General features: G+C 42.2%; 3 protein-coding genes and 1 non-coding gene across 7 annotated transcripts in view; 2 read left to right on the top strand and 2 right to left on the bottom strand.

Moving 5' to 3' along the window:
- larp1 (La ribonucleoprotein 1, translational regulator) overlaps positions 1–3,572 on the bottom strand; it is a 36,320-nt gene extending 32,748 nt beyond the window's left edge. For 2 of the 3 annotated variants that reach the window (XM_061702202.1, XM_061702203.1), the window contains exon 1: positions 2,971–3,572. In XM_061702202.1, coding sequence (XP_061558186.1) covers positions 2,971–3,289 — 319 coding nt within the window. In that variant the 5' untranslated portion in view covers positions 3,290–3,572. The remainder of the gene's footprint in view (positions 1–2,970) is intronic. The other variant, XM_061702201.1, reaches the window with a different exon arrangement.
- Positions 3,573–9,636: 6,064 nt separating this feature from the next.
- On the top strand, positions 9,637–16,674 carry zgc:56585 (uncharacterized protein LOC393297 homolog). The gene is made up of 7 exons (XM_061702679.1): positions 9,637–9,789; positions 10,859–10,982; positions 14,238–14,344; positions 14,501–14,597; positions 15,433–15,509; positions 15,615–15,772; positions 16,424–16,674. The coding sequence occupies exons 1-7, from the start codon at positions 9,697–9,699 to the stop codon at positions 16,551–16,553; spliced, it is 786 nt and encodes a 261-aa protein (XP_061558663.1). The 5' UTR covers positions 9,637–9,696; the 3' UTR covers positions 16,554–16,674.
- A 486-nt stretch (positions 16,675–17,160) lies between these two features.
- trnav-aac (transfer RNA valine (anticodon AAC)) lies at positions 17,161–17,233 on the bottom strand. The gene has a single exon. It is a non-coding gene; the product is annotated as a tRNA-Val (tRNA).
- Positions 17,234–17,851: 618 nt separating this feature from the next.
- znf346 (zinc finger protein 346) lies at positions 17,852–24,432 on the top strand. Of its 2 annotated transcripts, none has more exons than XM_061703185.1 (7): positions 17,852–17,937; positions 19,361–19,464; positions 19,577–19,672; positions 20,106–20,253; positions 21,200–21,439; positions 21,515–21,614; positions 21,858–24,432. In XM_061703185.1, the coding sequence occupies exons 1-7, from the start codon at positions 17,877–17,879 to the stop codon at positions 22,129–22,131; spliced, it is 1,023 nt and encodes a 340-aa protein (XP_061559169.1). In that variant the 5' UTR covers positions 17,852–17,876; the 3' UTR covers positions 22,132–24,432. The 2 variants fall into 2 exon arrangements, with proteins under 2 accessions (XP_061559169.1, XP_061559168.1); XM_061703184.1 differs by having other exon boundaries at positions 21,197–21,439.
- Positions 24,433–26,074: the final 1,642 nt, after the last annotated feature.

Here is a 26,074-nt window from a genome sequence, read left to right as displayed (position 1 = left end):
GAGCGCAAGCCAAACAAAGTGGCAACCCACAAATACACGGCGTGCAGAGGCTGGTTTTAGAACCATTCAAAAACTATGCGATTGTGAATCTCAACATGTTAAGTACAGCAAACTAACGCAAGTATACAGATACTGACTGCAAAGCGGCTAATCTGCGGATATACGTTGTAACTGTGCTAGACTATGTGTTGCTTTAAATTTAGTGGGGACTGGCTTGTTTTTTTTGCCATAACACTATCTTGGGACTTAGTTGAAACACAAATAAATGGTACAAACAGGTAAAAACCTCTTACTAAACTGACACTATGATGATGCTGTGGTGCGGGATTTGGCGGAGTAGACGGTGCTGCACAGCATGTGTTTCAGAAAAACATCGTACAACACCGAAGGCGCGCAACTCAATATACAAACTCACAGAAGACGATTCCCTACTTATTAACAAGTGATGTTCCCGAACGCTGTTCACATCTTGAATTGTTTGCAAGTCGTTATTTTGACACGCCACGCCCTGGAAGATTGCCAACTTTGGTACACTCGACAAAACAAATGTTAACAACAGCTAGGTGTCAAAACATACGGTCAGCATTAGGGCTGTCAGTATTGAATATTTTTATAATAGACTATAGTATAGATTATAAAAATATCAATCGAATAAAAAAACAAAATCTTTTTTGATTACAGTTTATGAACTGATTATTGTTTATTTGGTAATGTTTAATGATTAAACAATATTATATGAGAGCGAGTGAAGTACTAAGCAACCTTTTTGAAACGGAGAGCTACTTCTTGGGTACTTATGTAAAGGGCTACTAGTTTGATACACACTTCTGACAGTGATTCAGGGTCAACTCCATGTCAATTACAGATTATTCATATTATGGCTTCAAATAAGGTTAATTTCCATCATACATTAAAGTGACTAATATTGTTTCCCCATAAATTATTCAGTTACTTGCTTGGTCCCCAACATCCAAAAAACATGGAAAATTGTTGACCATTGTTTTCCAAAGTAATGTTTGCAAATGCCTTATTTTGATTAAACACTAAAGATAATCAGTCTGCTTTAATGAAGGACTTCAGAAATCAGAGAATATTTACTGTTGAAAGGCTGAAATCAGACAATTTGGAAAATTATCAGTTAAACAATGGCTCTAAGCGATTAATCGGTCAAAATAGTTGTCGATTGATTGTTGATTATCGATTAACTATGACATCTCTACTCAAATGTTCGTATATTGTGTCTGTACTGTATTGCGAACAAAATGTTAAATAACATGTCTGAATGTTCCTACACAAGGTTGTGTCCGTGTAGCAAACATGATTTTCACTAACGTGGCAGTGTATTTGTTAAATCCAAATATTCTGAACTTGAATGTTCATAAGTAGGCTCGTGTTGGTCTTGCAAACAGAATTTTAACAACCACAGCAGTCTGTATGTCCAAATGTTCGCAAGTTCGGTAGTATCTGTATAACTAACTAATTTTACGCACACTGCGATCTGTTAGTATTTCAGAAAGCTAGTAGAGGCGTGTACGTAAGGCAAACAAAAGTTTTACTAACATCCGAATGTGAATGAATCTGTACATTTAATTCCACTTTTGGATCCCGATCAACCAGTTGAGAAACAGTGGCCCAAGGAGTAGGGAGGGGGGTTGCTGGTGTCAAAACACAGTCAGCATAGTTGTTTATCACAGTGGAATACACCACGTGAATAAATCAGCTTTACTTGCTGATGTTGCAACAGTTCGGTCCAATGTCATTTTAGAGTTAAACGTACACCAAACTTCCAGAAGCTTCGTGAAACAGCTGTGCAATTTAAAACACAACAAGCACCATGGCGATGGGGGGGGGGGGGGTCACAAATGGCTGAAAGACACGTTGTCGTTCCACTCACCAGGCCCTCTTGGGCGGGTTTAAAAACGCCTAATCTCGATCTGCACAACATCATTTTCTTTTTTTTTTTTTTTTGATTAACGTTACTCCCGATGACAAAAACATCAAGCAGAACTTGGTGCGTTTAAGGGCGAAAGCACGATGACTTGCACGCAGCCTGGTTATCTTCCACGGCTAACTGGTAGCACGAGAAGCGGTTGACGACGCACGGGCGACATGACAACCGGCTAAACAAAACACTGGGGGATGCCACAAGGAACGTAACAAGGGCGTGATTTGATTTGACCAGCGTTACAATTAGCCGGCGAGCTAGGCTAACCATGCCTTCTACACGTGGAGTGAACACGTGACGTCTCATAACAAACCTGCTCGCATTTTTAAAGCGAATGTTTCGAAAGACTTACACAGAATTGTGTGCGTTTAAAGACGGAGGGCGTTTTTTGTTGTTGTTTTTTTTTAAAGTAGAATGTAGAAACGAAAGAAAAGGCCGGGGCGGTGAGCTAGGCCCGTGCTATTGTTAGCCGGCTAGCTTTTCGGCTTGATATGTGAGACGCTGGGCGGGCGTCTCCACTTTTTTTTTTTTGGCTAAATGCCACTTTGAAGAAGGTGTATGCGCACCAACAGACACTTTTAGCTCGGCCGGTGTATCAGTTACGAAAACTCAACGTGGTGGACATTTTAAAAGTCCCGTGACGTGTACGTTTAACACCCCAAATGACCAGCGGAATCGGCGCTTTATCGATTTTTTCCCCCCCATGCACTGATGTGACGTTGCACTTTCGTGCATCACAACTTTTTAACGCGAAAAAGAAAATGTCACTACTCAAAGGGTGCGTGTGCAACGAGACACTCGTGGCCACCCTGGATTCCAGGAATAGCCTGCCCGAGCAGGGGAGGTGGAGGAGGGGTGCATTTATGGACTCCGAATAGATCCGGCATGGCTTGACATTTGGACAAAATGAACGCTACCTGGCCCACCTGACAGACAGACAGCTGCAGCTGCTGGACGGACCCACCGAGGAACAAACGTGGGGGGAGGGGGCGAGAAGGAGGAGAAAGGGCAAGGGGGGTACCCACCGTGATGTGCTTGTCCGTTGACGCTGACCACGGTCACCGCGTTCATTTTCCTAGTCCACGGGTTCACCTTGGGCGGGGGAGCGTCGGTAAACTCCTTCCGGCTTTTAACGCTCTCGTCGTCGGACTTGGCCTCGCTGTCACAGTCCGCCTCCGTCGGGCTCCCGAAGCACTCCTCCTCCTCCCCGGCGACACCCGCCGCCTGGCCCCGCTTGGCCCCGTCGACCTCCAGCTCTGGCTGGCCGCGGATCACTTTGCCGTGCTCTTCCGCTTGGATAAGCGAGTTGCCCGGCAGGAGAGGAGCCTCCACCTGAGTGGCCATTTCCAACCTCCGTCGTTCTCCCACCCCCTTCGGGATTACCAGTCCTCCGCCTTCTTCCCCCCCGGTCTGAATTCGCTCGAATGGGGAAAAGTGAAGTTGTTCGCCCGCTCCTCTGTCGCTTAAATTCCAAACGAGCTTCCGCCCAAGGCACAGACGTCCACGTTTGGTTTAAACATATAAAACAAAAATGTAAAAAGAACGGCGTTCGATTGGCCTTTACGGTGGGGGGGCGGGGGGGAGAACAACCCTACCTCCGCCACTAGCAGCAATATGGTCGCTCTCCACCACGCGATGCGAGGGGGCGCGCACGTACGACGTAGAGGGTAGGCACGTACAATCGGGAGCGCGCATCCGTGGCACGTCAGAGTCATGCTGCGTTTAGGTCTTCAGGCAAAAAGTGAACGTATTTTCCATTTCGAACATTGAGCCTTTATACAGAGAGTTTCGATTCCAATTTCAAACACTGTTTCATGAATAGTGCACCAATAATTTCGAATTGCGATTAAACAATATACTTATTGACTCGTAATCGTGTTAAACCAATCGTAGTTGGTTTGACTTTGTATTATCCCGATAGCGTGAATGTAGCACAAAATCTTCTGTACGTCATAGTAATGCTGCATTCAGTGTCTTCAGGCAAAAAGATGAACCTGTTTTCCATTTCGAATAGCGACCCTTTTTACTGGAAGTTTCGATTCCAATTAGTCACACCGTTTTATGAATACCGTAACTGTAATTTCAAATCACAATTTACATCGTATATTATAATTAATTCCAGTAACGTGAAAGTAGTGGCATGTAATCGTGTTAAAACTAATCGTAATTTATTTAACTTTGTATTTTCCCGTTGTTTTAAACGGAGCACCAAACCTTCGTTTTTCAACCTCACGTCGCCTTTAAATTACTTGAACTCTTTAAACTTTCATCGCATAATACACACTTCTCACTAATGTGCATAGCACAGTGGGAAACAGACGTGACTTGAGTTGGCCTATCTGGAAGTAGCGTGCCCTTGAATGCATCTTTTGCGACCCCCTCCCCCTGCACGTGTCCACGCCGTGTGCGCATGTCTCTAAAAGTAATAGTATTATTATCGTTGTGATGTTTTTGATGTACTTGCATGGAGTAATCACCAGTAATATAATGGCAACAAAGCACTGCCATATGTATTCAATGTAAAGAGTGTTTCGGCGTTAAAAAGCGTAATTCAGTGAGAAGTCAGGTGATTATGTAATATGTATAATGTGCAGAGAGGTTACAAGTCTGACTCGGGAAGTGATAAAGTAGAACATATTTTTTGTTGTTTCCCCCCCCCCCACTGTTATTAAAGTAGATTTAATGTGGAATGCAGCATGGTAGCTGGAGGAAAGTTGTTCAAGACTGCCTCGTTTGCCTCCGGCTGAGTCAGTAACTGTTGGATTAGGAGAGAGGGTGTCACACAGTATCTGGGTGGAGTGCGTGAATCCATCTAGGACGCGTTTCGTCCGACCTGTACCGCAAATTATCATTAAATAAAGAAAGGCAGGTGTTGCACGTTAGGCCAATGATATGGGGACATATTAGCCGTACAATGTCTTGAGTAACAGTTTGACAGAAAAGTCACACAGGTGTCAAAATAAGTCACGCTGTTGTTTGAACACCCACAGTTTTCCCGGTAAAAGGTTTCAACACTCAACATTTTGTTGCATCCGTGCGCTTGTGGGTGTTTAACAACTCCCACTTTTGCCGGTGAAAAGTTTCAACACTTACACATAACATAAATGAATTTGGGTGTTTCAATACCCACACTTTGCCTGATGAAAGGTTTCATTAACACTTTTCGTGGCACCTGTGGGGAATACAATCACACCCACAAAAACGCCCACAATTTCACGGTGAAAGGTTTCAACAGCCACACCTTTCATTTCTTCCTTGAGGAATTGGAGTGTTTCAAAACCCGAGATTTTCCCGTTGAAATGTTTCAACACCCACATTTATTCCATCTCTAGGTGTGCGGGTGTTTCAACAACCCTCACTTTTGCCGGTGAATGGTTTCGACATACAGTTTTCTACCGAGGAATACACGTTTTGTCGCAAGGGCTGTGGGTGTTTCAACACCTACACTTTTCCCGGTGAAAGGTTTCAACACTTACAATACCCACACTTTAGGGCGAACCAGAGGCAGTTGTGAGCGTGTCAACACCCACGCTTTTCCAGGGGAATCTTTTTTTTTTTTGGGGGTGAATTTTTTTTCTTAAATGTGGGTATCTATACACAGAATACATCAATCCTCCACAGCCCTTACAATAGAAGTCACATGATGGTGATGCATTCATGTACCGGCAGCATTTTCTCTTTTGTTGGTTCATTCGTGTGCACTTTAAAAAAAAAATAAAAAATCAATTACCCTTTCTTTTTATAGACAATGCGTACCCACATGTAGTGATTTATTGTTGATCCTTATTTTCTGTCAGTATTGTCCATGCCATTGTTCTGTTTCACTACGAATGGCGCATTGAGGATAATAAAGACAGCTGATCTGAGATAATCAATAATCACCCTTACATTGCAGACACACTTATTCTCCACTTATCCTCCAGTTTGTTCCTTCTCCCACCGCGGCCCACTGAGGCCCCCCGAACTGTAAACAGGTCGCCGTCGGCCTCAATGGCGGCGGGCTATACTCTTTGTGTGCGACTGCACCGGGGACACGTAAATCTCCGCGCTATTGTCCATCGAGCCGCACCCTTTTGGCGCCGTAATCACCAGTGAAAACACAACAAGTCAGCAGCTGGTCAGCAAGTCACAGTTGAAAGCCACTAAATGGAACATTTGCCCTGTAAGCAGGACCAGCTCGGGGGGGGGGTACGTATATGTGCCCATTTGGGTGGGCATGGATGGTGGGTAACTTTGTCTCATCTTTATGGACAAAAAGCCAAGGCCAAGCCACACTTTTTAGTCACACACCTTTGTCAATGGACGGTGTCAACACCCACACTTTTTGTCACACCTGATGTGGGCGTTTCAAGACCCACAGTTTTCCCAGTGACATGTTTTAACACCCACACTTTTATTTGCGCCTTTGGAAACACCCACACTTGTCACAGCAAAAGGTTTCAACACGCGCACTTTTGGTCGCACCTGCGCAGTATATGGGTGTTTCAACACCCACTCTTTTCTCAGTGAAGGTTTACAACACACATCCACGGGAGGTGTGGATGCTTCAATAGGAAACACGGTTTTCACAGCGAAAGGTGTCAACACCTGCACTTTTTGTCACACCTGCGCAGGATGTGGGTGTTCGAGACCCACAGTTTTCCCAGTGACAGGTTTTAACACCCACACTTGTATTTGCGCCTTTGGAAACACCCACGCTTTTCACAGCAAAAGGTTTCAACACCCGCACTTTTGGTCGCACCTGCGTGGAATATGGCTGTTTCAACACCCATTCTTTTCTCAGCAATATGTTACAACAGTCACATCCACGGGAGATGTGGATGCTTCAATATCCATACTTTTTCCAGGGTAAGAATTTCATTATGTCACCCTTGCGGCGGGTGCGGGTGGTTCAACACCTTCACTTTTGCTCGTGAAAGGTTTCAACAGTAATACGTCTCATTCCAACTGATGCGTTCAATGCAGTGTGGTATTTACAGTGTTTTGAAGTGGAAAATGACTATACAGTGAAAATAAATTCCTGCATCTGCACCTTTCCATACATTCCTACAAATCATGTATTTCAACGATGTTCCCTGTCAGGGTTTGAAGGCATTGTTGCGCGTTTGAGTGGTCGTCCAGCTATGAAAAGCACCTCGAAGTGATTGTTGCGGCCTGGCATGTAAAATGATGAATTCATCAAGAAACAAGTCACACCCTGCAGATGCAGATGAACAGCATTGTGATTGGCCAGCAGGTTTTGTTCCACACCCTCCGATGAAGAGGACATGTGACCTGTCATATTGGAGCTGTGCTAAAAGTTGGCCGCGCTTCCACGACGCCGCGCGGCTCTACTGCCGCGGTCGTGTGCGGTCTTGCCAAGTATGTTTCTCCGGGGCCTTCGAAGCCACTCGTCCTCGGCAGAGTTCGCACACAAAAAGTTGCTTGCAAGCTCGCGACAACATCCACAATTTTCGTCCCACATGCAGGAAATGTGGGTGTTTGGACACTCTCACTTATCTTGGTGAACGTGTTGAGCACCCACACTTTTTGTCACACATGCAGGAAATGTGGGTGTTTGGACACTCTCACTTATCTTGGTGAACGTGTTGAGCACCCACACTTTTTGTCACACTTTTTAGCTCTTCCCGGTGAAAGGTTTCAATACCCACCCATTTGAACGCACCGGCGGGTAATATGGTGTTTGAACACCCATACATCCGTCGGTGAAAGGTTCCACCAATCACACTTTTCACCACACCCACGGGGGATGTGGGTGTTTTAACATCCACACCTTTGCCAGTAAAATGTTTCAACAAAGATTTTTTTCTCACACGCGTGGAGGTTGTGGTTGAACACCAATACTTTTTCTGGTGGAGGTTTTCAACACCCCCACATTTTGTCACATCCACACCTTTTTTGTCACATCTGTGGGTATATGGTGTTTCAACACCCACACATCTGTCAGTGAAAGGTTTCAACACCGACACTTTGTCACACCTGCAGGGGATGTGGGTTTTCAACGTACACACTTTTCATCACACCCACAGGATATGGTTGTTTGAACACCCACACTTTTCTCGGTGAAATGGTTCAACACCCAGATATTTCTCGGTGAAAAGGTTCAGCACCCGCATTTCTCGTCACACCTCTGGAGGTTGTGTTTGTTTCAACACCTAGACTTTTCGTTCCGCCTGCGGGTTGTGGCTGGGTGTCTTAACACCCGCACGTTTCCCAGTGAAAATGTTCAACACCCACACTTTTTGCAAGCACATCGCCGTTGCAAGTTGTATCGTCAAACTGAGTTAAAGTGATGTGCAACATCGAGGGAGCGTTGGAACAGGGCGTGTCCTCCCTGAGAGCAGCTGATAGGAGTTCAGGTCCAACTCCCCACACAGACGCCATGGTGTGACCTCACACAGAAAAGCACTCTATGAATTCAATGACTTTTCATTTCTCTTTTGCCCTGTGGTTGGCACCCGTGGACCATAGACCATTCTCAAAGAGTGGTGAGCGTACCACTTGTGGTACATGGACTCTCTCTAGTGGTACGCCAAAGGCTCACTGCCTAAGTACAGTTCTGTTGTATTTAACTTTGAGGTTCAATACATTTACATTTCATATTTAAGAATTATTTGTTTTTAAACATTTTTCTAGGTACAATTTTTATTTTTGTTAGAGTGATGCCTTCAATTCAATGGACATTGTGCTGCTCCATCTTGTGTGTGCGCCTTGGCCACCTGGGGGCAGTATAATGCATCTATGCATCCATTTTCCCCAGTTATGAGGATAAGCGGTCGCGGGCGTGCTGGCGCCCATCTCAGCTGACTCTGGGCGAGAGGCGGAGTACGCCCTGAACTGGTCGCCGGCCAATCGCAAGGCACATGTAGACAAACAATCATTCACACACACATGCACACCTATGGCCAATTTTGACTCGTCAATTAACCTACCATGCATGTTTTTGCAATGTGGGAGGAAACCGAAATACCTGGAGAAAACCCATAAAGTGGAGAACATGCAAACTCTACACAGATTTGAAACCGGGTCCTCAGAACTGTGAGGCAGATGTGCTAACCAGTTGTCCAGCCAGTTGCAGTAATATTCGTCATTCTTTCCACAGAATAAAGATGATATGCCTCTGAGAATTCTTATATTATCTTTCCGCATGTGTTGCTCTGTTCAAATATCTGTTGCTGAAAGAGTAATAACAGTGTGACACCGATGCTATTTGTTAGCCCGTCTATGGGGTTTTGTATTGTTTGTTAATAAAACTAAACAGACTTTCCCAAGGCTGAGCTTCGTGGTCATTTCAAGTCCACAATGTGTAATCCGTTGCGACGCTCTATTACCCTCTAGGGTCCGCTCGTGGAATAGCATCCAGTGACCCCACAAGACGAACCAAACTCCATTGGAAAGATCACATGTTTCAACGCTGTACACCACACTGCTTGATATTATTTCATGATTTTACAATATTCCTCAAACGTAAAAAAATATCCTAAATTCGGCATAAGTACAGCTGGTCAAACCTAAGTCCTACCTCCTGAACTCTGCAACCTATACAGTAATTAGCTCATTTTCTACCCCAAAAAAAAAAAAAAAAAAAAAAAAAAATTCCTATTGAGCAATCATCAAACCAACATGTTTGGCCTTGTGGGTGGTGCCTAGCGTACATACTTATATGCACACACATGCAAGCATCCAATCATTAACGCGCACACCTTAAGACAGACAAGTCAGAAATACACTTTCTACCAGAGCCACGTAAAATGTCACTCAAGGGAAAAGTGGCTGTGGTGACAGGCGCTGCAGCAGGAATTGGCAAAGCATTCAGCGAGATTCTCTTCAAGAATGGAGCAAAGGTAAGCGTCCAAAAAAAATAAGAGCTTTCGTTTTTTGGGGGGGGTTTTAGACTGCAGCTACTCGACTTGCGTAAAGCGACTAATTTAAAAAAAAAAAGTTAACAGCTTTTCTGTAACTTTTCACTAAAATGCAACAAAGAAGTAATATCGACCTCCCCAAGTCGAGTAAAAGTTTAAGGCAACGAAATGGAATATTCTTCCCTCTGAGGACTTCACAACAACAGAAATGGCCCTTTTTAGATGGGGAAACCCTTTTTACCCCCTTCTCTCTCTCTCTCTCTCTCTCTCTCTCTCTCTCTCTCTCTCTCTCTCTCTCTCTCTCGCGCTCTCTCTCCTCTCGCTCTCTTTGAACGTTCCACTTCCTGAAGACCACAAAGGGATGATTATGATCACTAAACGCTATATTTTTGTGAAACCTTGTATAGTATTTATATGAGGTGATGTCTTCGTTTTTATTGGTTGTAAAGCGAAAAAGTGTTTTTTTTTTTTATGGGGAGTTGTGTTGAATTTTGAGGAAATAAGATGAGCAAAATGTGCGCTGTGAATACTTTCATCGTTTGACTTGTGATTAAATGTCATTTGTTGTTTTTAGTTTTAAGTTGCAAAATGTAGTTTGTTTAACCTTGGCCGGTTAATATCAGCTATGTTATACATTTTCCAATCTTCTTTGAGGCCTAAAAAGTACGGAGGAACTTTGGATGCTGAGACAAAGACGCGTTGACAATTGGGCCATCATAAACAACTACGATCCCTACGCAATTCAAACATCTTTCACTGCCTGTTTGTGAAGATGAGTGGAAATCTGTTTCACTTGATGACCCGGGGTAGTAAATGGCGTGAAGGCTGAAATGAAGAACGGCTCTGATTCATGGAAGCCACGATCTCACTTTTTGTTGACAAATGTTCAGTCTTCTCGCCCTGATTCCAGAATTCAAATCTTCTATGAATATATTCAAGCACTCAAAGCACCACAACAAATCAATGCATAGACCGCATGGTGGCTGTGTCCAGAGATGCATATGTCACTGGAAAATTACAGTATTTTTCCCACCACATATTTGTGCTACAGGTTGTTCTGCTGGATGTGAACGAAAGCGCAGGAAAGAGTTTGATGGAAGCTCTCAACAAGGAGGATGGGCAAGAACGAACTCTTTTCCTGAGCTGCGACGTCCAATCAGAGGAGCAGCTGAAAGGTAACGTCCACGCACTTTGCATTGCGAAAGGAAGTACGTAGCTGCATGACCGGCCGTAGGACGTGTATGTCAACGGTCTATTGTGTTAGAATGGAATGAAAAGAGTCCGTTTGATTGGTTTGCATTCTTCCCCTTGTCTAAACCTGCCTGCCAAATTTTACCCATGTTGTATTAAACCAACCATGCAGTCTGCAGAAAGAGCGCCTTGTGAGTCAGTGATTAGCATTCAAAAACAAACAAATCTGAAGGCATATTTAGTCTGGATTCTTTTGTATATAACATTTCAATGTTCAACCCCAATTCCAATGAAGTTGGGATGTTGTGTTAAACAGAATACAATGATTTGCAAATCATGTTCGACCTACATTTAACTGAATACACTACAAAGACATGATATTTAATGTTCAAACCGATAAACTTTGTTTTTAGCAAATAATCATTAACTTAGAATTTTATGGCTGCAACACGTTCCAACACAGCTGGGACAGGGTCATGTTTACCACTGTGTTACATCACCTTTTCTTTTAACAGCATTCAATAAGCGTTTGTGAACTGAGGACAATAATTGTTGACGGTTTAGTAGGTGTAATTCTTTCCCATTCTTGCTTGATGTACAGCTTCAGCTGTTCAACAGTCCGGGGTCTCCGTTGTCGTATTTTACGCTTCATAATGCGCCACACATTTTCAATGGGAGACAGGTCCGGATTGCAGGCCTTTGCCGTCTACAACCCCAATTCCAATGAAGTTGGGACGTTGTGTTGAACATAAATAAAAACAGAATACAATGATTTGCAAATCAATGTTCAACCTATATTTAATTGAATACACTACAATGACAAGATATGTAATGTTCAAACTGATAAACTGTATTGTTTTTAGAAAATAAACATTAACTAAGAATTTTATGGCTGCAACACATTCCAAAAAACCTGGGAAAGGGTCATGTTTACCACTGTGTTACATCACCTTTTCTCTTAACAACTTTCAATAAGCCTTTGTGAACTGAGGACACTAACTGTTGAAGCTTTGTCGGTGGAATTCTTTCCCATTGTTGCTTGATGTACAGCTTCAGCTGTTCAACAGTCCGGGGTCTCCGTTGTCGTATTTTACGCTTCATAATGCGCCACACATTTTCAATGGGAGACAGGTCTGGACTGCAGGCACGCTGTTGTAACGTGTGCGGAATGTGGTTTGCCATTGTCTTGCTGACATAAGCAGGGGCGTCCATGAAAAAGACGTTGCTTGGATGGCAGCATATGTTTCTCCAAAACCTGTATGTACCGTTCAGCATTAATGGTGCCTTCAGAGATGTGTAACTTACTCATGCTATTGGCACTAACAGAGCCCCATAGCAATTGTACCTTTAGGAACATTGTCCTTCAAGTGTTCGACTATTTCCTCACGCACTTGTTCCCAAAGAGGTCAACCTCGCCCCATCTTTGCTTGTGAATGACTGAGCAATTCCGGGAAGCTCCTTTTCAACCCAATCATGGCACCCACCTGTTCCCAATTAGCCTGTTCACCTGTGGGATGTTCCAACCAGGTGTTTGATGAGCATTCCTCAACTTTCTCAGTTTTTTTGCCACGTGTCCCATCTGTTTTGGAACGTGTTGCACCCATAAAATTCTACGTTAACGATTATTTGCTAAAACAATCAAGTTTAGCAGTTTGAACATTAAATCTCCACTCTTTGTAGTGTAGTCAATTACATATAGGTTGAACATGATTTGCAAATCATTGTATTCTGTTTTTATTTGTTTAACACAATGTCCCAACTTCATTGGAATTGGGGTTGTAAATTATTAATGACACTGCATTTTTCACTGTTTAACAGTTTACAGGTTTCTTAAAATTTGCTTTGGTCAAATGACCCCAAGAATTACAGCACACTTTGCAGTCTAACCGAACTCCGCTCGTTTTGAGTGGGTGGTCATGTCTCATGCAGATGAGCCACTGTTCACACGGCCTCCCTCAACTATGTTAAATATACCTAAACTTCATACTTATGATGGCCTCCTAGATTAATAGTGTGACAGTGGTTTCGGCTCTGTACAGCGAGAAAGAGCCACCTTTTATTGCTCAGTGACATTTTTTCCCTCAATGTCTTTTTCTCAAAAGTATTCTGTCAATTGACTGTCTGTTGTCATACTTGAGCAGCTCCAACTACCAGAGGGAAATTCCTTGTTTTTTTTGGACATACTTGGCAAAATAAAGATGATTCTGATATAATAAACGGTGGTGTAAGTTTTAAAATTGGTGATAAAACAATGGGCAGGTGCATTCGTCCAAAAGGTCACCATAAAGTTATTCAAATAAAACAATTTTTTTTTATCCAAGCCCAGGTATCTTTTTGGTTTCAAAGACTTCTGAAATTAAATCCAAATTTCAACCTCAGTTTTTAAAGCTAATTGACGTGTGGTTTAAATGATGGAATTATCAAGCCAAACACTGTCATACTTTCAACAAAACACATATTGAATTCTTCCCCTCTACAGGAAGAATCTCAGGCCGCCTCTTGGCATGACAGAGAAGAATCACCTTTGTTTTAACATTATTAGTCAAATTTAGCCGAGAGAGCTGATTCTGAAAAATCACTAACATCCTTCAAGTTGGCAAAAGCTTCTGAGCCGGAGGGGACGGGGCAATAAAATACAGTATCTGCATAAAATATATTGTCTCAAACCATGAGACCTAATTCAACATGCAGTATATAGAAAATAGTAGTGGGTTTAAGATTGAGCCCAGAGGAACTCTAAATTGAGCTATTTTAGATGTGACAAACTTAATAGTGTCGCACAGTTCTGCCTTTTATTCAAAAGGACCAAGATATATTTTAACACTTTCATGGTAGCTGTGAATGTGGTACGCTTTCTGAAACCAGATTGATGTGAGAATCCAATGTATGACAAAGAATTCCTTAACTTGTTGCTTTCAAGTATTTCTAGGATCTTAGCCAAAACTAGTGACTTTGAAATGGACTTGTAATTTTTCTAGATGCATCACTGCCTTTTAATACAGGAAGCACATGCAGTATACTGTAACTTGCAGAGTTTTGGTATTGTTAGTGCTTAATGACATTCAAACTGATCTCTTATGACACATTGTGGTTGGAATCACTCTTCTATAGAGACTAAGTCTGGAAATTGACTTGGTCTGTCTAAAACCTTCCACTTCACAATTTGAAAGGGTTTAAAAAAAAAACATCTACTGAATACCACTTCTCTCCCCCCCCCACCCCCCTTCCACGCGGCCAAGCTGCTTTCAAGACGACCGTTGACACCTTTGGAGGTATAGACATCCTGTGCAACAACGCCGGCATCCTGAATGAGTGTGACTGGGAGCGAACGGTGGCCATCAACCTTGTAAGAACACAGCGAGATGGGTCTGCTGGCCTTCATGTGATTTTTGTCAAGATGAGGTTGCGTCAGGCTTCTGTATTCCCCCCCGCTCCCAAAAGAAAAAAAAAAACAACGCGTGCTTTATGTCAAATAACTGTTGTTGCCTTTTGATTGCGATAGGTAGGTGTCATCAAGGGGACTTACGCAGCCCTGGAGCACATGAACAAGTTGAACGGTGGTCGAGGAGGAGTCATTATCAACACTGCTTCCATGGCAGGTGAAGGCGCAGACTTGATTTTATGAAAAAAATATATATATATGTTCATCATCATAATGCATGATGATGACTTTGGAACTTTAGATGCCAGCCAATTGCGGCTTAACATTCAGGTTATGAACAAATAAAAATGAACGCATACTTGTTGCCATTGCATATTCTGTTCCTCCAAGATAGTCTTTTTTTTTTTTAGTTATGAAATAAAAGCCACATGTCATTTAGACATTTTAGAACTTTATGTAACACCTTGCATAAGGTCCAGCTCAGTGATTATGATTAAATCACTATGAAAATGACTAAAATCTAACATTATCTTAATATACTGTATCAGATTGTATCATAAATAACAAAGCTAATTAGTCTAAATATTTTAAGTATATCCAAATGGATAGAGCCCTGCGAAGCCCACCGAAAAAGGGTTTGGAATTGCCTATAGATGCCACAAGGTGGCGGCAAATTATTACTTTTGTCGAATGAAGCTCCTCAAATCACTTCTGAGTTCCTTGTCACCAAGATGGTAACGAAGCCCTACTTTTGGCCAAATGAAGCTCTTTAACTCCAACATAGTTCCTCACAAGATGGCAGCAAAGCACTACCTTGGTCTAAATGAAGACCCTCAATTCAACATAGTTCCTTGGCATGAAGATTCCACAATGTCGTTTCACCTCCCTCCTCTGGCCAACCTAAGACTGTAACAGTTTGGATTACGACACGTTGGAGGCGCTGCAGTAGAATAGAATATTTCGATGTACAATTTATATCGGCCATTAATTTCCAGAAATGTTTCCTTGTCGAATGAAAGTGTCAAATCACAATGTGTTACACTTTATCATAGGTATCAAACCTCTGCTGAGCTGCCCGGTCTACAGCGCCACCAAGAGCGCAGTGATCGGCTTCTCCAGAGCCATGGCGGTGAGCTTGTTTCGACGACACAAAATGTGAAACGCTCTACAATGAATGTGCAATTCTACATTTTGTGTGTGTGTCTGTGTGTGTGTGTGTGTGTGTGTGTGCTAGGGTGCTTCCACCATGGCGGGCTTCGGCATTCGCTTTAATGCCCTCTGCCCAACTTTGGTGCAAACTGAGTTGCTTGCAAGCTTAAGTGAAAAACTGGGCCAATTCACCCTACTGGAGGAGCCCACCCGGCAACTTCTAGACAAGCATGGCGTGTTAAAGTGAGTGACAGGATTTTTTTTTTTTTGCTAGGCTGTGTGAATATCCACAATTTTCAAGCAACTACATAAAAACGCTATCATGTCAAAGATGAGCAAAACTGAGCTTTTTTGAGCTGCCTATTTAAAAAAAAAAAAGAAAAGTGACGTCGTTCTGAATTATGTCACAATTGGACCAATTTACATGACTTGACAGCTAAGTTGGGCAAAGATCCAGAGCCATTTTTAAGTGACAGTCATTCTGTTCTGATGGTCTCAAGGCTAAGCAGAACTGCGGTGTTAGCACAGATTAGCATTCGCACACAGCTTCTGATAAACGGGCACATACTCAATGTTCCAATGTTTTATTTGTCGACGTGTCTGCTGCTTTTGCCGCATTCACTGATACGTGAAACTAAGTGTAATTGGGTGACAGTGTTAATGTTTTCTTCCGGTAAGTGACACGTGCACTTGAATGTTAGTTTAGTTAGCTTAGTTGCAACACCCTCGCTACCCTCATCTCAGTAATCATGGTAACATTCGTTCGACATGATCAGTAGCTCATTTGCATGCTCCTCCAATTTGCTGACAAAAAAAGTGGGGATAAAGTGTGTTTGGGGGTGGGTGCCTCAAATCACCATTTTTCCACAACCAAATGCCACTTTTCGTTTTCAGCGCCTCAGAGGTCGCAGAGTGCCTTCTGGAGCTGGTGACAGATGAGAGCAAGAATGGTGAGGCCCTCATGGTGTCCTCCAAAGGAAAGCTGTACACCACGTTCCCTTCCATCGAACAGGAGCCCAAATAGTTTTCTCATCTGATCTGGATTTGTCTGCTTGAGTACTGTACAATATATCCGCACATGGCTTTCAAGTTTAATGGATGTTAAATGTATTCAAATGCTGTATCAAATAAAGCTTAACCGGACAGCGCGCATCATTGGATTTTAATTTCACTCAACACAACTTCAACCTTTAGTGCTGTTGTGCAAAAAGACGTTTTATGGTAAAGGTTCAAATATATATTTTTGCCTCTTCTATTCAAAATACAACCCATTGTTGAAAAGTTTTAGATTTTCAACAACCCATTGTTGAAAAGTTTTAGATTTTCATCAAGGTATGTACAGGATATGACTACATACAGATGTGAGAGAGTATGCATGCAGTAAGTGGACTATAAAAGGAATTATGGAGGTAGTTATTTTATTTATTTTTTTGCACTCCAATTGGACTGTGTTTTTGTGTGTGTGTTTGAGTTGCTGTTGTGTCAAGTCATTGAATATATAGGATTCATCCATCCATTTCCTGAGTTGATGTTTTTTAAAATTGTTTTTAATGTATTTTTTTTTGTGACTCAGTTTCCTAAAACATTTTTTTTAAACAAGAATGAAGCACAAGATTGGGGGTGGGAAAAAATGTTTCCGCCCGGTTTCGAACCGGGGACCTTTCGCGTGTTAGGCGAACGTGATAACCACTACACTACGGAAACTGGTCTTAATAGCCAGGTTAAGGTATTTACATTTTAATAAACAATCAATATATACGTGACAATGATTCCCCGAGCAGCACATTTCTGATCGTAAATTGCCGTTTCAAATAGGATTTAGAGTGCGTTAGTTCGATTTACACAGACCGCAGCCAAGTCTGACAACGGTGACACCTGCAGCTCTAATTTTTAAAAGCATTTTGCTGCATGCGCAAAGGATTGTGGGTGTTCCTGCGGAATGTGTTTTTTCCGCAACAAATGACGTGTCAACTAGTTGGAAAAAACACAGAGGGCCACACACATAACGGAAGTCTAACGAGAATGTGGCTCGAAGAGAAAAACTTAACTCTTGCGAATTCGAGGTGTTTAGGTCTAGTGGCACAAAGATCGTCTGACGTCGCACAAAGATCGTCTGACGTCGCACAAAGATGTTCTGTTGAGGCACAAAGATCGTCTGTTGTGGGCGGGTGGCAGGATGATGGCTCGGTATGCGAAATTTCAAACAGAGTGAGCTCTCATCCGAAACTCCGCCCCCTTTTCAAACTTCCCCCGGCGCTGCCAAAGTAAGCGAATGGGCATGCGCACTGGCGGCAAAAAAAAAAAAAAAAAAAAAAAAAAAAAGAAAGCTGAAGCTAGAGACGAAGGTATGATGGCGGTCGCGATGGAGACTGAACAATTCCCTTACTTGCCTTCTGGGCTTGATCAAGGTACGTACTTTCTTGTTTAAAATGGGGAGGGAACACCTTCCCTATACTGCGATTTTTTTTATCGGCTTCCGAAAGAACACGCGTAGCTAGTTGCTAACTTAGGCTAAGCTAACGGCCGCCGAGTCGTCTCCAAGGTCGACGAAAGCTCGTCCGCGTTGCACCTTTTTGCACAATGATAATGAATGACGTTGCCGGTGGGGCTTCGGCGTCCACTCACATTGGCGTTTTAAACATGTGCTCCCAAGTGACGTGCTACTTGTGGGCCGATTGCACGGGTTAGCTTCCCCCCACGTTGAACTCGTTAGCTCGGAGCTAGCGGGCACGCTGGATTTAGCCTAGATTACCTTTGGTGCAATGCAACTATTCACATTCAAATTCACGTTTACGGATATTTTGGAGCAGGGGTGTCAAACTCATTTTAGTTCGCAAGGCCGCATTCACTCCAATTTGATCTCAAGTGGACCGATAAGCTATAAATAACGACTAATCTGAATTGTTCCCATTGTTTTGGGGGAAATAATTACAAGTACATTCTGAAAAATTACACGTTCATATCAAATCATATGAGCAATCTGAACATTCTAAAAAAAAAAAAAACGACTACAATGTCAACAGTATTATGATCAGTTTTTTAATTTACACGTGAAACTTGAGATCAAAGTCGATCTATATATGTACCGTTTACAAGACAACTTGCTTCGATACAGAAATCATAATAAATAAAAAATTTCCGCATCCATCTGGAAATCTTGACTTATACTGACTCATCGCACCGTACATAATAAAGTGATAACTATTCAGGGAGAGGCTGTAGTTATCCACCAACTTAGTAAATTTATACTCAATGGTACAGTGCCTGGCTAAAAACAAAACACAAAAGGATTCAACCAAACCAACCTCATTTAAACTGAAACTGTTGACTGATATTTAGCAATTTTCAGGCTCTTAAAATATTTCCACCTGAGGTATTCATTTTCCAGGAACTGTCTTCTTCACAGTGCAAAGGTGACACAGCATTTTATATGACGTAGGCTTAATGTACTTATGAATTTTGGCATCGTTTAGCCTTCACCAGTGCCATTTATATCACGTGTCAAATTGTGAGTCGCAGCCAAGTTCAAAATGTCATTTCAGTGGTAAGTGGACAAAATTAGCAACAATAGTTGCTTTTTTTAATGGCAGTTCATGTGTTCTCCATCCCCACGGACACTCCTGAAGTGGGGTGTTTTTGTTGTTGTTGTCAATATCTGCCATGTGATTGGTGTTAATGGCGATCGGTTGACCCGACAGCCAAAACCGTCATTTGCAGATGTGAATTTACTGCAAAGGTGAATCAAAAAGCCATTTTGTCAGAGATGGCATGTTCAATCAATGAAATTGTCTTGATGTTTAATTTCACTCTATTTTGTCCTCCCTGCCACAGTCAATAAGATGATCAAGGAGCACGGCGACCTGTTCACAGATAACCTGTGCAGTGTCTGCAATGCTGTCCTCATCTCTGAGTCGCAGAAGTTGGCTCACTATCAGGTTGGTATTGTTTTTTTTGCTCGGCGGACTCAATGGTCACTCGTTGCTTTTTGTCGTATTTTATTGCTGGTATTGTTGTATAGTTTTTGCTTTTGTTTTCTGTCTCTTTTAGAGCAAGAAACATGGCAACAAGGTGCGACGTTACCTTTCGATCCAAAACGAGAAGGAGCCAGACTCAAAAAAGCTCAAGTCTACATCCTCTGACAGTGTAAGTCAAGCCACCCCATACCTTTAGTTGACACGAGGTTGCCAAGGGCCGGAAAATTTCCATTGAGAGTTAAGATAGGGAAAACAAAGAGGCAAAAACATGTGTCGTGTTTATTCTTCAAGGAGAGCTAGAGGTAATGTTTGCATACTTTTTAATATCGGTAGTAAACAGTGCCGACGTTCTGTCGATTCGTGCTCTTAAAGCTTCGGTAAACATCGGTTTGCGTGCGATGTGTTGCGAGACGCAATCCTATTATTGGTCGACCTCAAGATGCTATGTCGGAGGGTTGCCGTTCGTAATGTCACGCTACACGCAAGATGTCCCCCCATGAAAATAATCAAACATGCTAGGCTTGTCATGTTGCCGTCATAGGGCTAAGGCGTTGGCTGTGGATGGTGAGTGACTGTTGTTTCTGTGTGTGTTCATCTGTCAGTACGACGCCAACAATGGCGAGTCGGACCCGATGAAGATTTGTGACACCTGCAAGATGACCTTTACGTCCGCTGTCATGGCGCACTCTCACTACCAGGGAAAGATCCACGCCAAGAACCTGAAACTCAAATCGGTGGATCCTCTGATGCGTACGTACACTGAGTTTAGGTCAAGAAGTGTTTTTCAAACATTTACTGTAATTATGAATTTAATACAGCGTTAGTGTTAGACTATATTTTTCCTCAAACTGCACTCCACTCAACTAGACGCCGTACTCCAAGTGGTGGCCTACTAAAAACACAATGCGTGGTGCCACTGAACTGTCCAATTACCTTGACACCGACATGACTGCTAAGGGCTACCGGACAAAAAATTTAGAACACGAGATTTTTTCCAGTTAAAAAAAACAGAACGTTTGAAAGTCACGTAGTTCAAGTCCAATGAATAGCCACACAGAAATGGGAACTTCTACAATTGAGTTGGGAAGAGCTTTCTAAAGAATATTTGATTTCCATTTTAGAGATACTACCACAAGTGTGTTAGCGGTTATAAGTTTGACTTTAATGAGTCAAAGGTTTAGAATTCATTTTTGTGTGTAGATTGAGTCCATGATTTCTTATGTAACTTTAATAGTTGTGCTGTGCTTTCATTTCAGAGTGAATAAGACATTGAACTGCATACATTTCAATAAAAAAAGAAAAGAAAAAAAGCTGGCGAAATTGGGGTGTTCTAAAACTTTTGACCGTTTTTTGACCAGTGTATATGTGGGTGGCATTTAACAGTTGGATTCCAGTTGACAAATATAAACATCCACGGTAGTAAATGAGTTTATTTTCAGCAATGTTATTAATAAATAAAATAAATATAATTTTTTTTTTTTTTTTTTTTTACATATTTTTAAGTTTATGTCTAAAAAATGTTTTGTTCAAAAAAATCAACAAAAAATATTGGAAATATGATTTTGTTTTATCAGATACATTTGTAAAAACGTAAGAAATGGCCCATCCCGAAAAGACACCTGGGCCTCTCTGGAGTTGAATAACTTATTGGTAAGCTTTCTCATTGACTTGCGGCTTTGCCATTCTTGGACAGTAGGCCAACAGGCCGCACCGGCTCCATCCAAGAAGAAAGCAGCGGCGGCCGAGGCGGCGGCGGCGACGGCGACTGGGGAGGGCGGCGAGGGGAGCGACAAAGACCCCAACCGCTTCTGCTCCATCTGCCAGGCGTCCTTCAACAACGCGCTGATGGCCCAGCAGCACTACTCGGGCAAGAAGCACAAGAAGCAACTGACCAAGCAGGACCTGATGAAGATCTACGGCGCGCCCGCCACACCGGGTCAGTGCCGGAACTCAGTGTCCCCATTATCACCTCTTTATATAACTTCGCATCATTATTTTTTTTTAATTGCAGCGTCCACAGCAAAGGGCTTGCCGTGTACCCTCTGCAACATTGAGCTCAACTCTGTGGATCAGTACCAGTCTCACATCAGCGGGGCCAAACATAAGAACCAGTATGTACACCACCAATGGAACACTATGCACAGTTTAAACATTAACACCCAACTTAAATATTGGGGGGAAAAAAACAAAAAAATATTGATTCTATTCAAATGTATTGCATTTTGATTGTATCGCACACAATCAAAATTTAACTTAAATTTCAACCATACGTGCTACTACTACTCGTAGTAAGAATAATGTCAACAATTGCAGATGGTTCCTTCCAAATTACACTCCTCCTAACTTGGTTACAGAATGAAGAAATCTGGCCAGAGCCCGTCCGACAGCCAGCAGTCATCGGCTCCCCAGAACAAGAGCGCTGACGAAGACGAAGAGCTTGCCGAAAACAACTACGACGAGCAGCCCGACAACGGCGCATACCAGTTCCGCTCATCGAGCGAGCAGTTGGCGTCGGGGGAGGACCAGTTTGTGACGGAAGAAAACCTTTTCGAGACGGAAGAGAACTTCTTCGGGATCGGAGGCAACACGTTTCCCGCTGCAGACGACCAATACAACGAAAGCAGCTAGTACGCCACTACTAACAAGTACTAGAACCAGGAGACTGGGTTTAGCGCCGGACTATGGAGGATTCAGTCAGGACCCAGAACAATAGCAAAACCTAACCCCACCACAAGACCCCACGCCCCACCACCACACACACACACACACACACACTCGCACACACACAAAAGCAGCTTTTTCTTACAATAGGAGGCTGAACCCCAATGTGAAGTTTCATCGTTTTAAATCCTAATTCTTTAAAACCTCTTTCCCTTTTCGAGCCCAAAAATAAAAAAAGCTTCTGACAGCTGCGACTGTCTTTCAGCATGCGATGAATTTAGAAACATTGCCCTTGAAAAATCACAAGAGCTTCAGTGAGGAACCCAAAAATCCACACATATCAAACGCTAAACTTGGTGGAAGTTGTTACTTTTACCAAAGCGGCTACTGTCGTCGTACCACAGCATAGCTTGGATTTATAGTTGTGGAATGCTTTTATCCATCTTACACATTTTTTTAACAGTGCTTGAGAATCTTCGCTAAAATGCAAAAATAAAAATTATTATTATTTTGTAAACTTTTCAGTTAACCAATTCAGTTAAGAAACAAAACAAACATTTACAACTTCCCTACTAGGTCACGCGACTACACTTGAATGCTGCTTTTCCACTCCACTCTATCAACTTGCTCCCCCCCCCTCAGATTGTGGGAAACTGCAAAAACCACGCTGCACTGAATGAATCAGTCGCGACAAGACAAGGGTCTTCTCTATATTGTTAAAGTGGGATACACACACTGATTTTTAACACCTCGATGGATTTCTTAAAGTGTGAGAAACTCCACACATGGTGAACAAAATCTGCAACACAGATTGATTTTTATTTGACCTTTATTCAACCAGGTAAGGCAACAGATTCTCATTTGCAATGCTGACCTGGCAACAGACGAGTGAAACAAAGCAGGGCATAATAATGATGTCTGTTGTAGTACCTAGAGTGACCTGTGAAAGGCAGCACAGTGCCACAGGGCATCCGGATTGCTGGAAAATACGAAGAAGAAATGGAAGCAGCTTGGAAGTTGTAACGAACACTCAACACAACCAGTGGCTCTTCACACACACCATCGGATAATCTTTCAGCAATAATCGGGATTTTGCTGACTTTGCTCGTTCTGCCTGATTATCAGTACACATGCAGTGTGTACTCTGTCCAAACTGATTGGTGAAGGGGTTGGATTGCTCAAATTGGCCCTTAATATCGGTATGGATGTACACCGCTTTAACATTGGCGATTGTTGACCTTGACTGGTTTGTGAGCAGATTGGGGAGGAAAAATCTCACTTGGCACACACCACAGGATAATCATTCCGAATATCGGTATGTGCGAACCACCGCTTAAAGAGACTGCGGCTTGCGCGAACATGCTCGGAACCCTGGCTGAGCAGGTACTATTTCTAGTACCAGCTTTTCCCAGTGGAAAAGCATCAACGGGGATTGGGGCAGTGGAGAAGCAGCATTAACCACTCGTGCTTTCGAGCACTCTCGCGTGGGAATCGCCGAAAGATGTCAGGTGGTATAGATCATGGCGCGTCCTGCTGTCAATTGTAATTTCCTCACACTGGAAGTATCGTTGTCACTGAGAAGAAAAGTAGTTTGAAGCAGCTCCTCTTCTACTGTAGTTTTTCCTGGACCGTTGACTTGTTTTAATTCCGCTTTTGCAGTAAATGGCGGTCAATAACACAGAGTCCTGCGTTTCATAGCGTCTTCAAGTGATGTCAAAATAGACAAGTGATGTCAGTGAGTATCATTCAAGTAAGTCTTATCTGTCATCGACTGGTTGAATATTTTATTATCGAATGTTTGCTTTATACAAAAAAACAAAAAGTGCCCCCCCACCCCCTGCTGTACAGGTTGTTGTCATCCTCGTTGGTAGTGATATTTTGGTCCTCTTACTTTCTGCAAAGTTGCAAGTTGTGCATCCGTTACATTAAAAAAAAAAAAATACATCCTTTCTCACAGTTTGCTGGCCTGACTTGATTTCGTTGGAATATATTATAGGTTTTCCCACTTATGTGATAAGAATATCAGTGTACTGATAATTATACAGACCCTTTCCAAAAAAATGTAATATGGAAAATTTTATATCCATAATTCCATTCAAAAGTAAACTTTTCCATGATGTTCATTATTTTTGGAAAGGTTCTGTATATACAGTTGCATCGCAATACATTAAACTATGGTGGAATTGTTTTTTTTATTTCAGTTACAAAGTGAAACTCAAACTATACCGATTCATTAAACGCAAAGGAAAATACTTTTCAAAAGGCCAATTATAATCAAATCGTTTTGATTGTCCCTTATGTAATTCTTGAAAATGTACGTTTTGGGTTTTCCATTGGAAAAACTGACTTCCTAAAGTTCTTCTGGGAAACAACATTGTGAGGCTTCACGCACTGAACTGTATTTTTTTGTATTTTTGCCGAACAACAAACGGCCTGGCGCGACTGCCAAGGAAGATGCTGATTGCCGTGATCGCTGTAGCTGTCTTATTATACAAAAAAAAAAAAAAAAGAAAAAGAGTAAACGGGCGAGAAATAAAGGAGATTGTGGATATTTAAGAGGCTGTATTTGACTGCGTTCGTACATTTTGTTGACAGAGACGCCAAGCTTCACTTTTTGGCCATAGGTACATAATCAAATTATGAATAATATTAAGTATTATTGTAAAACAGTATATATCTTTTTTTTTTTTTTTTTTTTTTTTTTTTTTTTTTTTTTTATAAATGCGCTACTGAACCTTTCTACTATATTTGTATTGAGAAGCATGTGTCTATTTTTAACTGTAAAATGGTGAGGGATGTCTGACTTTTTGTAGTCAGGTCAGATTTCCTCAAATGTTTTGATCATTGCTTATTTGTAGTTTCGTAGCATTATGATGTGATGTCATATCATGACTTAGTATGATTAATTCCCCTCGTGTAATAAATACAGTAGTAGTACATAGAGCTGAGACTATGAGAACCACACGGTGGCGTCCTCGCACCTCCCCAGAAGCGATCAAAGACAATGGCAAGTCTACTTTAACGCTTGTTGTGGACACTGAAAATAACTGCAGACAGGAATGCATCACCACTGCACTATTAACTAAACGGCAGAGAGATGAATGAGTTTTAAAAGTGTAACGCTAAAGCTTGAATGTCTGTGTTACGCAAACACAAACACAGTGGGTGTTGACGCAGGTTCACTTCGGCGGCAGTAAATTTACTGGCTGAGGTTTCATGTCTCTTGACACCCCCCCCCCCACCATGACAGCTTTAAATCTCCCAGGCTGACCCCCGGAATGGAAAGCTTTGGGCTAAATTCCACACAGAACACACACACGCACACACAATGGTTACACTATGCTGTCCTGTAGAGGAGACAGGATACAAAGTCACTAATCGAATAGAAAGGTGGTTTGTTCCCCTCTTATTCCCCCCCACCCAACCAAAGACACAAATTGCTCTTAAAAGTCAGTAATGAATTCCTAAGTGAGTGTTTGTAATCCTCTGGTTAGCTGCAATATGTGTGCAATGATGTCAATGCCAATTTTCCTGACTTAACCCTCCTGTGGCGTTGTGGGTCAAACTGACCCAGTTTAACGACCCCAAAAAAGTTTTTTAGGTGCGAAACCTCTGGTATACTTAATTAACTGTAATTTATTTATTTATTTATTTATTTTTTTGTCAAAAACAACAACACTTCAATACAAATCCTCAATACAAAGCTAATTCAACATGCTCGGGTCAAACTGACCCAGGGACATTACTGTTGTTGCTGAGAAATAAACTTAACAGGAAGGCTAATAATTAGATATAAACAATATTCATTGGGATTTTCTGGCAGTTTATTTTATTAAAAATATGCCGGGTCAAAATGACCCAGCAACAGTATTGGTGTTCCTGACCAAAAAAAAAAAAAAACGTAATAGGC

Source organism: Phycodurus eques, chromosome 17, assembly GCF_024500275.1.
Source record: "Phycodurus eques isolate BA_2022a chromosome 17, UOR_Pequ_1.1, whole genome shotgun sequence".
NCBI classification, from domain to species: domain Eukaryota; kingdom Metazoa; phylum Chordata; class Actinopteri; order Syngnathiformes; family Syngnathidae; genus Phycodurus; species Phycodurus eques.
The sequence above is the reverse complement of the archived record's forward strand: the minus strand, read 5'-3'. Positions and strand labels throughout refer to the sequence as shown.

Excerpts from the sequence above, each read along its gene's own strand:
- zgc:56585 (XM_061702679.1), top strand. The coding sequence starts at position 9,697 with ATGTCACTCAAGGGAAAAGTGGCTGTGGTGACAGGCGCTGCAGCAGGA. Across the intron at positions 14,345-14,500 it reads GAACGGTGGCCATCAACCTT|GTAGGTGTCATCAAGGGGAC; the intron begins GTAAGAACACAG and ends TGATTGCGATAG. Across the intron at positions 15,773-16,423 it reads GACAAGCATGGCGTGTTAAA|CGCCTCAGAGGTCGCAGAGT; the intron begins GTGAGTGACAGG and ends TTTCGTTTTCAG.
- znf346 (XM_061703184.1), top strand. The coding sequence starts at position 17,877 with ATGATGGCGGTCGCGATGGAGACTGAACAATTCCCTTACTTGCCTTCT. Across the intron at positions 17,938-19,360 it reads GCCTTCTGGGCTTGATCAAG|TCAATAAGATGATCAAGGAG; the intron begins GTACGTACTTTC and ends TCCCTGCCACAG. Across the intron at positions 19,465-19,576 it reads AGAAGTTGGCTCACTATCAG|AGCAAGAAACATGGCAACAA; the intron begins GTTGGTATTGTT and ends TGTCTCTTTTAG.